Source organism: Vigna umbellata, chromosome 1 (assembly GCF_029865625.1).
Source record: "Vigna umbellata cultivar VRB3 chromosome 1, Vumbellata_1.0, whole genome shotgun sequence".
Classification (NCBI taxonomy): Eukaryota; Viridiplantae; Streptophyta; class Magnoliopsida; order Fabales; family Fabaceae; genus Vigna; species Vigna umbellata.
The window spans coordinates 51,367,743-51,382,035 of record NC_142165.1 but is presented as its reverse complement, the minus strand read 5'-3'; the positions used below and the strand labels follow the sequence as shown (position 1 = coordinate 51,382,035).

At 29.1% G+C, this 14,293-nt stretch overlaps 1 protein-coding gene and 1 pseudogene across 1 annotated transcript; both read right to left on the bottom strand.

Moving 5' to 3' along the window:
• Window positions 1–2,343: 2,343 nt before the first annotated feature.
• On the bottom strand, window positions 2,344–3,844 carry LOC124820463 (uncharacterized). The gene has a single exon (XM_047292161.2). The coding sequence runs from the start codon at window positions 3,776–3,778 to the stop codon at window positions 2,648–2,650; it is 1,131 nt and encodes a 376-aa protein (XP_047148117.2). The 5' UTR covers window positions 3,779–3,844; the 3' UTR covers window positions 2,344–2,647.
• A 1,092-nt stretch (window positions 3,845–4,936) lies between these two features.
• On the bottom strand, window positions 4,937–5,835 carry LOC148205690 (pentatricopeptide repeat-containing protein At2g18520, mitochondrial-like; annotated as a pseudogene).
• Between the last annotated feature and the right edge of the window lie 8,458 nt (window positions 5,836–14,293).

The following is a 14,293-nucleotide window of genomic DNA, read 5'->3' as shown; positions in this document are numbered from 1 at the left end:
ACAAAAATGAAAAAAAAAATTATTGACAAAGAATGACATTTGTGTTAGTAATAGAAAAAAATCTTTATAGTTCAATCAAAAAATTCTACTTTTGTATCTATCAAAAGACAATCTTCATGACACTAGTAGATAAAATTCTAACTAGTAACATTGAATAATAACTAATATTGAATAAGAAATAATAGTGATTTATAATAATAATAAAAATAGTCATGAAAGTTAAAAGAAAAAAAAACTATTATCAACATCAATAATAAATCTCAAGTCGATATTAACCGAAAAGTAATTATCACAATAATATTTGATCTTAATCACATTGATAATTGTTGAAATGAACTAAAATGAAAGAAAATATGAAAACAAGACACAAATATAAATTTAAAAATAGAACAAATTTAAAATTTTTACTTTTTAAGTAAAATTTAAAATTTTTTATTTTAAATTAATCTAATTACTCTTATAAGATTTTAGAATTTCAATACCCAATTTTCATACTTTATTGGAAATAATTTCAAATTCTCTATATAAATAAAGTACTCTTCTAAAGAAGTAATTATCAAAACACTATTATGCATTATAACAATATATATATATATATATATATATATATATATATATATATATATATATATATGTCTATTATAAAATTTCGATAAAGAAGTATTGATAGAAGTCCGATATTACATAAAAAACTATGTAAGATTTCTTTGAACTTGAAAATATTAATCATAATATTTTGATATTTTATGAGAAATTTGAAGCAAGAAGTAAAAGGTTTTTAAAAAATGTACACCTATTTGTGAAGGTTATTTAATTGATGCCGTCTATGGTTATTACCATGCATTGGGTGCCCCCCTCGTGTGCCTCAAACGAGTTAGGTGTTTTAGGTTATCCATCAATTAATCTAAACCTAACACTTTCAACTGCCCTCTTTCCCTCTATCTCTCAAAACATGCCCTGTCCAAATTAAGCAAATTGCTACATGCTATGCAAATACAAATTCACTTTTTCACTGTAGTAGGTAATAGGAATGAAAAGATGTGCCACAATAAAAAGGAAAAATAGTTTTCCAATTTATGAATACTATTATTGTCAAATAAGGACAAATTCTTCTAGAGTTCTACACTGTATATGAAAAATAGCTCAGACTTTGCATTTACTTGCTTCCTAGTGTCCTCCAAGTGTTTGTGGAAAGTTTCTTCCCTCCCCAATTATTTAAGGAAATGCAAGCGGCAAGTGAAGTGCTCTTTCTCTTGCCAAGTTTTAAATATTCAAACCATAACAACCTTTGGAGTAAATAAAGTGCAAACTAGCACAAGCAACCACTTTATTTTTTCCCACACCCCCAATCACGGAGGAAAGAAAGCGTAATCGATTGGGTTGAAAAATTACTCCATTTATTATTATTATGCCTCTCCACACCCAACCAATAAAAATTAATATTGATAGTTGCATCTCCACAAACCCAAATTCACAACAATTCCACCTTTCTACACCTTAAACTACAAATTGACTTCAGTTTATTTATGTCCAAAGACTGTGTAGTAAAGGGTAACCTATTCCTCTCTACTGTTTTCTGCCTCTCAGAAGTCACCGTTGAAGTGAATCAATGACTGTAGTTATAGTTCACCTTATGTAAGTTTGAAGAGTTTTCTACTAATAGAAAAATTGTGGCAAAATGGGAGTTTTCTACCAATCACACAGATGCCATTGGCTACAGCTACCGTGCATAACTAATCCACCAAGAAACAGTGATTGGTGGATAATTTCCAATGAGGAAGCTCCTAACCTTGTTTTGCATCATTGGCATGGAACCGACTGGTGCTGATTCTAGGCAGCTTGAATAGGTTATGGCTAAATACCTAAAGAGATATTACTCCAATTAAGCTGAAGTTTTTTCAATTTAAATGGAAAACAACCTTGATAAAAGGATTGACTGATACTCTAAAGATTGTCATATATACCAAATATTTTTTTGATGAGTTAGTGTATATTATTTAGCAGACATGGTCTTATCAGATTAGCATATCAGCATCTAAAGGGAGTGATTTAGAAGTATGAACTGATATGTTATTCGTTGCTAATCATTGACTTCGTTTTGTCCATTGTGGTGAAAAAGGAAAGGTATAACAAAATGATGTTTATCACTCAACTTCAACAGTGTGGTGCCCCTGTCACTGTTTGAAAATGGTATCTGTGATCATCTATGTTGGTAGGTAAGGCCAGTTGGACCACCAAAGAAGGTTTAAAATTAGTAAATTATGTTTCCTTTTATTGGTCTATATTCTCTTTCTCCTTCTGCTTAATCCTTGTGTTGCATTGCACTCGTTTAAAGAGAAAAACAACACAGAAGATTGTTCCTTTTTTAGTGAGAAAAGCGAGAAACCACAACATGTTCATAGCAAAAGTTACACATGCTTTGATACTACATGCCATATTTCCGAATCATTACATAGACTGTGCAATTCCAAAAGCAAGATTTAATAAGATTACCACCAAGTAAAACCCCTAAATAAATTATTACCCTTTAACACTTTTTGTAATTTATAATGTAAAGCACAGTAAAACATCGATCATCCACACCGACTGTGAATACTCCAAATCAAAAGCAAAATTAACTCTTCACTGTGACACTGATGACTGAAGCTCAAGGCTCGAACTCCTCCTGCTCATCTTCAAACTGCTCCTGGTTCTGATAACCTTCCATGGAGTTCTTATTCTCGTAGGAGTTCACATTGTTGTTGCCAAAGTAACCCCGGTTGTTGTACCATTGCTCGGAGTTCACTCCCCTGGATGAACCGCCATATTGTGTTGGGTTGTTGTACTTCTCAGAGTTAAGGTCATAATAGTATTTTCCACCCTCCACGAACCTCGTATCACTTAAACCCTGCCTCTCCCCATTGTAATTGTTGTTAACAGCTTTAGTTTTGTAGTACCTGTTGTTGGCAGCCTCGTTGTTGTTATTATTGTAGTAGTATCTCTCGTTGGCAGCATTGTGGTTGTTGTTGTTGCTGTTGTAATATCTCTCGTTGGCAGCATTGTCGTTGCTGTTTTGATTTTCCATGGACTTGTACCCTCCTTCTGCATACTTTGTGTCACTGAATTCATTTTGCTTACCAAAGGCATCCTTGCTGTTGTCGAAGTAGTTGTTGTTGTTCTGATTTTCCTTGGAGTTGAATCCTGCTTCAGCGTACTTTGAGTCACTCAATTCACTCTGCTTACCAAAACCATCATTGCTGTTGTAGAAGTAGTTATTGTTGTTCTGATTTTCCGTGGAGCTGTATCCTCCTTCTGCAAACTTTGTGTCACTGAATTCATTCTGCTTTTCAAAAGCATCCTTGCCGCTGTAGAAGTAGTTGTTGAAAGAAGTGCCGGTGAGTCTTGTTTCACTCAGTTCATTTTGGTTGGTGTTATAGGCATCTTTCTTGAAGCTGTGGAACTTGTTGGCGTTGTCCTCCTCAGTTGTGGTAGTTTTGTATGGCTTGAAGGTGGTGGGAGTGGTGTTGGGGGCAGCATTAGTTGTTGTAGTGGTGGGAGGGTGCAGACCAGTCTCATGACCATACAGGCCATAGCTGTTTTCTGTTTCTGGAATGAACACTGGCTGTTGTTGTTCTGGTTTGTTAAGTGAGCCTTCATTGTCGGTAAGCTCTGTCTCTTTGAGGTTGTTGTTGAGAGGGGTGACTTTGCTGAAGAACTGGCTTTCTCTGGCATTGAGTTGGAGGGAGAAGGAAAGGGTTGTTAAGAAGAGGAAAGGAATGAGTTTTGGGATGGGAGCCATTGGTGAGTGTGAAAGAGAGAAAGATGGTGTGGACAGTGTATAGTGATGATGAGTAGTTTTAGTTGTGGAAGTTTGATTATATAGAGAGGGTCTTCAACCTATCCTTCTACCCTCTTTACTTTTCCACTCATCTAGTGCAAATTGGAGAAGGCTTTCTGTGATGGTTGTGGTCCCACACCGGGGAACTTTAGGTGATTTAAATGGGCCCATATTATATTAATCTCAGCCGGACAGAGGATTTGCATCATTATTAATCTTTTCAGCCAAAAATCCTGGCTTTCTTGTTAGGGTTGAGCTCAACATTTTGTATCATATTTCGTTACTTCTAAGTAAACCCATCCTTGATTAGAGTTGCATCATTGAATCCACAAATGCAAATACTAAGTGGAATAAATAACTCACCATATATGGTAAGATTGTTAGTTTTTATTTCAAAAGGAACACTTATAAATCATTTTATAAAATGAAAATGTAACAACTTTATCGGCCACATCTATTCAATTCATATTCATAGTAAATATCAAATTTCATTTAAACTCTATTTCTAGGTATTATATGAACTTCTTTTTACTTTAATAAAAAAACATATTGACATTGGCATGATAATATACATAAATAACATATTAGTATAAATAATATTAACTATTTTAAACAAGGTACAAAAACAAAAATATGTATTTATGTATGACTTTCTTCCATACTCATTTCTCTTTTAAATTATTAAAACACTATTTATTTATTAGGTAATTTACAAAATTTATTTTAAATATTCTTTTCTATCTATACTTTTACTTCATTTAAAGATTTGTTTTACACATTTTTATGTTTACTTACATAAATCTTTAATTTATTAAGTAACTTGATAATTTAATTTATTCATTCTCTCTGACGAGTAGTCTAATATTTACTAAATTTTCTCAAATCACTAAAATGCCTTCCCTATCAATTTTTATAAAAATATAATAAATACTTTTAAAATTATAATAAAATTATAACTACTTATATTTTTTACTCTTATCAACAATTTGTATGAACCTAAAAAATAGTGTATTAGAAGTGATAGTATGTTTTAAATGATGAGACTCGCTTATTTTAATATTAAACATACAATAAATGTTTTTTGTAGAACCGTTCATAGGGTCATGCGAAACTAACAATTTAAGATTTTTCCAACTTAAAAGTTTTTTGTACAAGACTTTTGCCACAATCTAACTTCGCCTTTGAAATCATGCCCTCATTCACCAGCTTATCCACCACAAGTTGCACCAATGACGTGTCAACAGTGCACCGATTATTGAAAATCTCCTTGCACATCTCAATTGTGATCTTCAAATCACCAAACCACTTCTTAGCCACATCCAAATTCTCCTCATTCACAGAACCTTTGATGACAACATTTATGCAAAAGAGGTCAGGCTTCACACCCACCTTCTCCATTTCCCTAAAAGCTCAACAACTTCACCCACTTTCTTCTCCTTAGCCAACCCCACCAACTTGGAACAATAACCCCTCACATCAAGAGCAACATTCTTTGCACCGATTTGCCCCCACACTTTCTCACCATCCTCAAAACTACCCTTTGAGTATAACCCATGAAGCAAAGTGTTAAACATGATGGAATCAGGGTTCACACCCATCTCCGTAAGCAATGAAAATGTTGAATCAAAGGAACCCTTTTCACAAAACGCCTTAATGAAAGTGTTGTACGCCACCAAATCAGGCTTAATTGAGAGCTAAGTGGGGAGGGTCCTAAAAAGCTCATCCACGACGTCGAACTTCCTAGATTAGAGGTATGCGGCCAAGAGGGCATTGACAAAGAGAACGATGCAGTCGCATTTTTGTTGGGGCATTTCGTTGAACATCGTGCACGCGTGTTTGGCCATGCCAGATTTTCCATAAAGGAATATGAGGCACAAAGAGAAACCCTTGTTGGAAATGTCGGAATACTGCTTTTAGTGTTTGAGTGGTACTAGCTACCACTACGCTAAGAATGAATTTTACATAGTCTCAAACATAAGTTAATGTCATAGATGTTATTGAGTGGTACTAGCTACCATTACGCGTGGGCTCAACAAGAGACCTTGGTTAAGTGATCAATTATAAAAATATAAAATTGTAATTTGTTTCGTCTTAATAATATTAGTTTACTTTGTTTTGGTTTGTGTTATGTTTTTCTTTTCTTTTGTAATGATCACTATATTTTTTGTGTGAGCTGAGGATACTGTATATTCAAATAGAAGAAATTAGTAGCAAATTCTTTGGGAATAGGAGAGAGAAAGTAGATTCTCATATAATTAGGCTTTAACTTTATTTTGTTTTAAGATGAATGTATTTAATATAAAATAGTAGCATTATAGTCCTATTACATTTTGAAAAACTAGAAAACTATGAAATGTAATTGTTAGAGTGGTGCAACATAATGGTTAGCGTGAATAACAAACCAAGAGGGGGTGAATTGTTTTCTTATCGCAAATCGTGTCTTTAAATATTTTCTCTTGTAATTTAAATTCCTTAGCGATAATTTAAAACAAATAAGAGAGTAAGGAAGAGAGAAAATTGCATAAATGATTTTATACTGGTTTAGATCACAAGGATCTTACGTCCAGTTGTTAATCTCAAATGAGAATGAACGATCCACTATCACAAACCAACAAATTGTTACAATCACAAAGAAAATAAACAAGTTTAAGGTTAGAACACTTCTCTTGTTACCCCAAGAGATGAAACTCACTTCCCCTGAAAGTCACAAGGGATGAACACTTTTTTCGAATGTTTCACGAAAGGTGACCACCTCCTTTGAATCTTCACAAAGGATGATAGGCTTTGACTTAGCAATAACAACAACACTTAATCACAACTACCGTGAAAGTTCTCACTCTATGCCCACACCAAGTTCTCAAAGCCACAAGCACAAGAGTTACACAAAACCTAGAACACACTTATCATAGCATACAACAAAATAGATAAGATTTTCGAAATTCACGTATTTCGTATTTTAGAACGAGAGTCTCAATCTAATATATTGATATCTCACCCAAGGATACCTCCAAAAATTTATTGTCAGCTATTTAACGCGTGATAATCGATTATCTAAATAAAGTTATCAATTATGCATTTAATGTATGCACAATGGTAAAAAACATGCTTAAAAACTCTCATAATTGTTCGTCATAATTAATTATGGTAAGTTATGGATAATCAATTATCATTAGTTGGTAATCAATTATTTCAAGACAAAATGAGTTTTTGGAAAACTTTTAAACACATAATACATATAATAAAGGATAAATAACACCCTTTACATAAAACTACTTAATTACAAAAACTTTAACACAAAAAAAGTTTTAATAAAGATTTTCTTGTAATTTTAACACTTGATACTTTACTTGTAGAAATCATCAAAACTTTTAAAACAGTAATTCCTTTATTACTTAGGCTCTTAAAAGATTATAATGTTGTTATTAATATGATGCTATGTACATTGCATCTCTTCCCATCAGCTAGAATTATCTCTTTATCAAATTTGCAAATTCTTAATAGAGTACATAAGAATCACCTTAATTACTTAGCAGCTACATTATTCGGTTAACAACAAAATTTAACATCAAACATTCAAATTGAAAAATATAAATTTATTGAAAATAAACTATCAAAGTTTATTAATAAATTAATTAAAAGTTTTCAAATTGATCATGACTTAAAACATAAGTATGCCTTTATAATTATAATTTTATTATGTATTCCTACTTGTTAGAAGATAAATCTTGTTCAATAACCCCTTAAGTTTGTGGATGTACAATGTACAAAAAATTTGTGAGTGGAGTAATCTAAAAGAGCTGTGACACTGATTGTGCGAATAGCACCATAAACATGGCCTATAGATAGGAAGATGTCCGAAAAGAAAGTATGATATATTAGGGTTTTGGGAGGAAAGTAATGATAATGAGACCCTATAACCCTGCGAAAGAAAATAGCAATCTGAGTGATAGTTGGAAGTTAAGGATGGCATAGTAAAGGGTGGGGCAGATGAAAAAGTTGAAAGTTGGAAGATGATTAGGGCAGAAGGAGTGCGTGATTTGTGGAGTGGGTGGGACGTGAAAACTCAAAATAATGAATGTTATTCGGTACACACACCATGTGCCCTCTATGCTTTGTCTACATTCTGGACTGCACCTACCCTTTTCACTCTCTCACTCACTGTTCTCTTTATTTAAAATAATAAAAATATTCATAATAACATATGAATAATTGATATTTCTGAATATTTATAATTATATATAAATAATAAACAAAAATAAATATTTTAATATCTAGATATTTTATTATTTTTATTTACGGATAATTATTATATATAAAAATAAAAATAAAATTTGATTTATATTTTATTAATTTAAATTTAATTAAAATTAAAATTAATTCGTATTTTATTAGATTAAATTTAATTAACATTAAATTTTAATTTATATTATATTTTTAATTTTTTTTATAATTTTATTTTAAAAAGTTATAAAATATATATTTGTTAAATATTAGTGAATATTTATAGATATTTTTGAATTTTTAAAATATTAATAAATATTTCTTAAATAAATATCTGACTAATAACATGATAAATAATAAATGAATTTTAAAATATTAGTGAATATCTTTTAAATAAATATATGATGAATAATATAAGTATAAGTGAAGCTACTAATAAATAATATTCATATCTGGTCTGGTTCCATCTTTATCTTTATCACTTTGCTCAAACTGCATATAAAATCCATGCTTAAGTCAGCCATGTGAATATTAAGGAGGGTAATGTCATGCTACTAAATTTTCTTCATTCAACTCACACAATACCCGTGTGAGTTGGGAATCAGTTTCTGGTTGGAGTACCCAAAAATGGAAAAACAAAAATCTGAGTAGGTTGCCTCCACAATCTTCATTAAAATTCATTATCGGTTATAACATCAATGATGTGGGGAATTTATAAAATTATTAAGACATAAATCTCATCATATAAATAATTGATATTATTCTAACTCAATTTAAGATAATGGCTTTATATATATATTTTATGATATTTAACTTTTTTATTACTATTCCATATCAATTTTAGACTGAATTAAATTTCTGAAGTATTAATAGCTCCTAATTAGATAAAAGATAATAATGGAAATTGGAATAAGCATCTTAGAGAGATGCAGAAAGAGAACTGATGGTGAAGAAACTTCCATGTCTCATTCGTGCGTACACCGAAATCTATTTTGATTTTGACCGCATAGGAAGAAGGGGAACCTATAATCCTGCTTCTCCTTCATTTTATAAAGCAAAAGTGTAAAGTTTAATTAATTCATCCAAATTTAAAGAAAAAAGAAAAAGGAAAAAGAGGTTAAAGTTCAACTACTTGACTAGTCTAAGGACCACAGAAAAAAAAAGGTAAATTAGTTACATTGTGTTGAAGATGTTTGCAAACATTTGATTTAGAAATATTTAACCTATAGCTACTCATTATGAAAATCTATCATGGAAGATGAAATATTTACATTTTTTTCTCTCTAATGAAACAGTGCTACTTATAACGGATGATTAACCGATCATAATTATTTTAGTTTTTAACTTTTTCATTAATTGTGTTAAAAGAAACAATTCTATTTAAAAAATATAACTTATTGACACAAAAATATAAATTATATATGCAATTTTTCATTCTTTATTCTAAGTTTATGCAACTTTCTAATTATTTGGTATTTCATATAAAATCATGAACACAAAATGCATGTAATAATTGTCCATTTCCCATAACATTATTTGTAAATGAAAAACTAACATCACAAGTAGTGAAGTAGTGAAGGTAAGACCACATGATTAATTAACTCAACTTGATTATAAAATAATCGAAATAATGGGTCAACTATTTAATTACCTTAAAGACGTTTATAAAAATATGAACAGTAAGCACTCACTATATACTCCTCCATTTACATTGTAAATTTTATTCATAATCCTATATAAATTTTAAATTTTGGACACTAATATAGTGATAAACCTGGTTGTCTAACTCAATGCTTAAGTAAATGTTAATGAGTTTTTAAAAAAAAATAATGATATGGGGACACATATTAATATTTATTTGACACGTATTATTAGATAAAATAGTTATGCAAAAATAAAATTTTATATTTGTAAAAGAAAAAAAATAATGAAGGATAATATTAAATGAATATAAAAATTTTATGTGTAAAAAATATTATTATTCTTTAACAAAAGTTGAATAACTTGTCTTTGCAATTTTATAGTGAAACTCTTTTTTTAATGAATTTGGAGTGATTATTCTCTTAATGCGTACTATAACTAATATAAGAATGACCACGAATGAATACTCTAATCATATAATTATTTAAGTGGAGTCAACAAAGTTACAACTTTCTGAGTAACCAATTCCTTATTCTAAAACTTTACCTAAGGGAAAGCAAAACCCTTGTTATTTTTTGTTATGGGTAAGGAAGGTATAAATACAAGAGACATTCCAATGTTATTGTCAATAAAACACAGAGACTACTTATATAACATCACTAAAAAGACCCACTACATAGAAACAATTTTAGCTGTTAAATCAAATCAATGTTTTTTCTCTTAATTATTTAATAAATGAAGAATTTTATTTTAATTTCTTCAATAAAATTTAAGCGTAACAAGACATTTTTAAATGACTATATTTTTTTTTATTGACATATATAAATAGTTATAAAATTTCCACATATGATGTAAGAGTAGAAGATAAAGAAGTGGATGATATTACTGGTGTGACCACTGATTCAACCTCTTGATTTTCAGTTGAAAAAACATAGGAAATGAAACATGAAAACATTGCACAATCAGCAGAAAATGAGGCAACAAAAGACAAAATTATTGTTTTTGTAGTGGAAATGTATTAGTTTGATACGGGGAATTCAGTAGTTGAGAGAATTTTGTTTTTTCCTTTTACCCTTTATTCTTCTTGGATGAAGAGAAGTTGAATGCGTAATTGACGGAACTTCCATTACTTTCTGCTATCTTTCCAAAGGAATAAATTATATAAAAGTAAAAGAAATATCAAGACTGGTGGAAAACAAAGTCAAGTCAAAGGAAGAGCACTTCAACATATTTTTTTTTTTATATTTTTAAATAGTTTTTTTATAATATTTTAACATAATTTTTTTTATAATATTTTGATACAACATACACTATTTTTTTATTAGATTAAAATATGTAATATAATAACAAATAATAATGAATCAGTGAGAAAATATAGATATACTATATCCAAATATGATTAAAAAGTCTGTTAAAATATTATTTTCTTATAATTTTTTAACATATGAAAGTTGTCATTTAAAGATGTTTTAATTCTTTTGTCAAACCTTTTGTTGGAACACTCACCCGAAAACTTTTGTTCCAATGAATTCACATTGTTTGTCGTTCTCAAGTAAGTAATCAAACTCAACTTAAATGGTTACCTAAAAGAAACACCATTTCCATCTACCAACAATGGCGACTTCATTCTTATCCATAGATATATTCATTTTATAATTTAATGATCAGGATTTTGTTAAGGGTTTTTATAATAATAATAATAATAATAATAATAATAATAATGGGTCTCCATAAATATTATATTTACAACATTTGTGGTAATCATGTGTAAAATATAAAAATATTTATACATTTTTATTACGTTTATTTTACTGATATTTTGATATTTTACTTTTAAATAAAATTATATATACAACGTTATATATATATATATATATATATATATCGTTTTAATGTTAATTAACTTACCATATAAAATTAATTAAGGAAAAAATTTACATACTTTTCCACAGGTCATGTTAAATGATACTCACACCCCTCTTGTACACATGCACCTTCCCTGTTTTAAATGAAATGATATTCACAATCCTCTGTAAATTTGAAATTAGCATTAACCTTTCTTATGTTTTCATAAGACGGCATTCATTTCTCTCTTTTGTTTAAAAAACATATTCACTAAAAGTTGAATAAAAAAACTATGAAACTTAAAATTATTTTTTTTAAATAAAAATTGAAAGTAAAATTATTTAGTTATAGTAAAGTTATTTTGAAATTTATCGAAGATAATTTGGAATCCATTCAAAATTTCATCTAGTGTTTCATCATCGTCTGTTTTAATAAACATCTTGTGTTATCTTTATACTGTTGCAGTTTTTAATTGTTTTCCTCACCATATATTTTATAAAGAATGCAAATGGTGTCTCATATTTTCTTCATAATTTTGTATCTAAAATGCTTGCATTCAAATTTTGACAAAACAGAGTAAATAATGTACTTTAATTGAAGATTGTATTGTTTGTTTGTATTATATAGTATTAGAAGGTGTTAACGAACACCTTGATCATGTCCTTCCATTAAGTACAGTCATTGCCATTGAAGAGAAACTTCTTATGTCATGTAATATCATCTATTGTTAGAGAAAAAAGACACAATAAATAAAGTTGAATCGTAGGCGAAGTACACATGAAACTTCAACATATGTTGCTTATGAGAATCAACTAAAATAAGATTACATGCAAAGTAACTTGGCAGACTCTGACTTACAAATAAGTCACGTAAATGAGGTGAGGGAATGTTTAGACAAACCTTTTTAACTTTTCCTTAAAAAGTTATGAAGTAAAAAGTAAAAAAATTAAATGAAATTAGTTTCTTTGAAAACTAAAATTAGTTTATACTTAAATCAATTTGCAATTTTTTATATTAGTGTATACTTAAAATTAGTTTCAATTTGTGTATAACCTAATTCCAAGAAAAGTCATATTTTTATTTTCTTTTTCTCACTCAAAGTTTATAGGAAACAAATTATCCAAAAACCCATCCAATTATATAAAGAGCAAAAGGTGCTCTCTTTTTGTGTTCGCTGTTTATAGAAAATAATGTTGTATCCAAAAACCCATCCAACTCAAGTATTCTACGCGCGTGATGATCACCCTTAATGCTTTCAGTGTCATATAGTGATCGAATAACTAAACATGAATGATATACAGGAAACTACTCATTTTTCATTTCGTAATTGCCTTCCTGCATTAATTAAAATATGAATTTTCTGTGTTTCACTATGTATTTTTTTCCTAATATATGAGAAAGATGTAATATATTTTTAGCATCTCGGAATTTAGTGCATATTATTTATATTTAGAAATAATAGTTTTGAAATGTATTTTTTTAAATTTAGAAATAACATTTCAAAATGTATTTTTATATTTTAAAATAGCCATTCTAAAATTAAATGTATATAAATTCTATTCTAGATATTCATATTCTTATATGCGTTCATCGCGAAGTAAGTATTCTAAAATATTAAAAAAAAATATTAAAATGAGGGTGTGCATAAGTGTGAAATTTACTTTTTACTCAAATTACAAAAGATGTCGAAAGACATCAAAAGGGTGTTGGAAAAACCAACCCCTTCTGGATTTTTAGTAAAATTGTTTGTAATCTATGATCTATACCGAAAAATTCAAGTTTATTCTTATACTTCTCGCTTTGAAACATTCTTCCCATTTTCTTTTTCAATGTGTAATCGAATAACATGTGGTTGGAAATCGTATTTTTCCTAGTAATAAAAATAATTGATAAAATGTTAATTTTATTGAATATAATAAAAATTATATAGGATTAATTCCTCCTATGTACAAAATATATTTTATTTATAATAAATAAAATATAAAATAAGTCTAAAATACAAATAAAAAATTATAACGTAACTAAATATAAAAGATCAAGATAATATATGTATCTAAAATAGGTAATAATTTAATATATCTAACACTCATATTCATGGTGCATATAAATCGTATGTGCCAAACTTATTACAAATATAATCAATTTTCGGTTTCTGTAATGACTTAGAGAAAATACTTGTTAACTAATCGTTTGAGTTAACAAACTTGGTCTTGATGTTTACAATATAATCTTCTCTCATTTAAATGACAACCAATCTTAATGTGTTTTATCCTCTTATGAAAGACATGTTTGAAACTAATATGAAGAGCAGTCTGAATGTCACGTATAAGTGTCATTTGAGTGACATTAAAAGTGTAACTTTTTAAGCAATTGCTTAAGTAAAACAAGCTCACAAGGTCATAGCTCTATATTCGACTTCTGCACTAAATCTTGCCACAACACTTTGTTTCTTGCTTTTCCAATAAATCAAGTTACCACCAATGAAGACACAATATTTGGATGTAGACCTTTTATCAAAAGTAGATCATATCCAATCAGCATCTGAATAACACACAACACATGTATGACTATTGGAACCATATAACAACCATTTTTCAAAAGACCCTTTAATGTACTTTAATATAGGAATGATTGCATTATAGTGATCATCACATGAGGAATTAAGAAATTGACTTAACACACTAACTAAAAAGGAAATGTCAAGACGAGTAATTATAAGATAATTAATTTTCCAATTAATCTTCTATACTACTCGAGATTTGACATAGA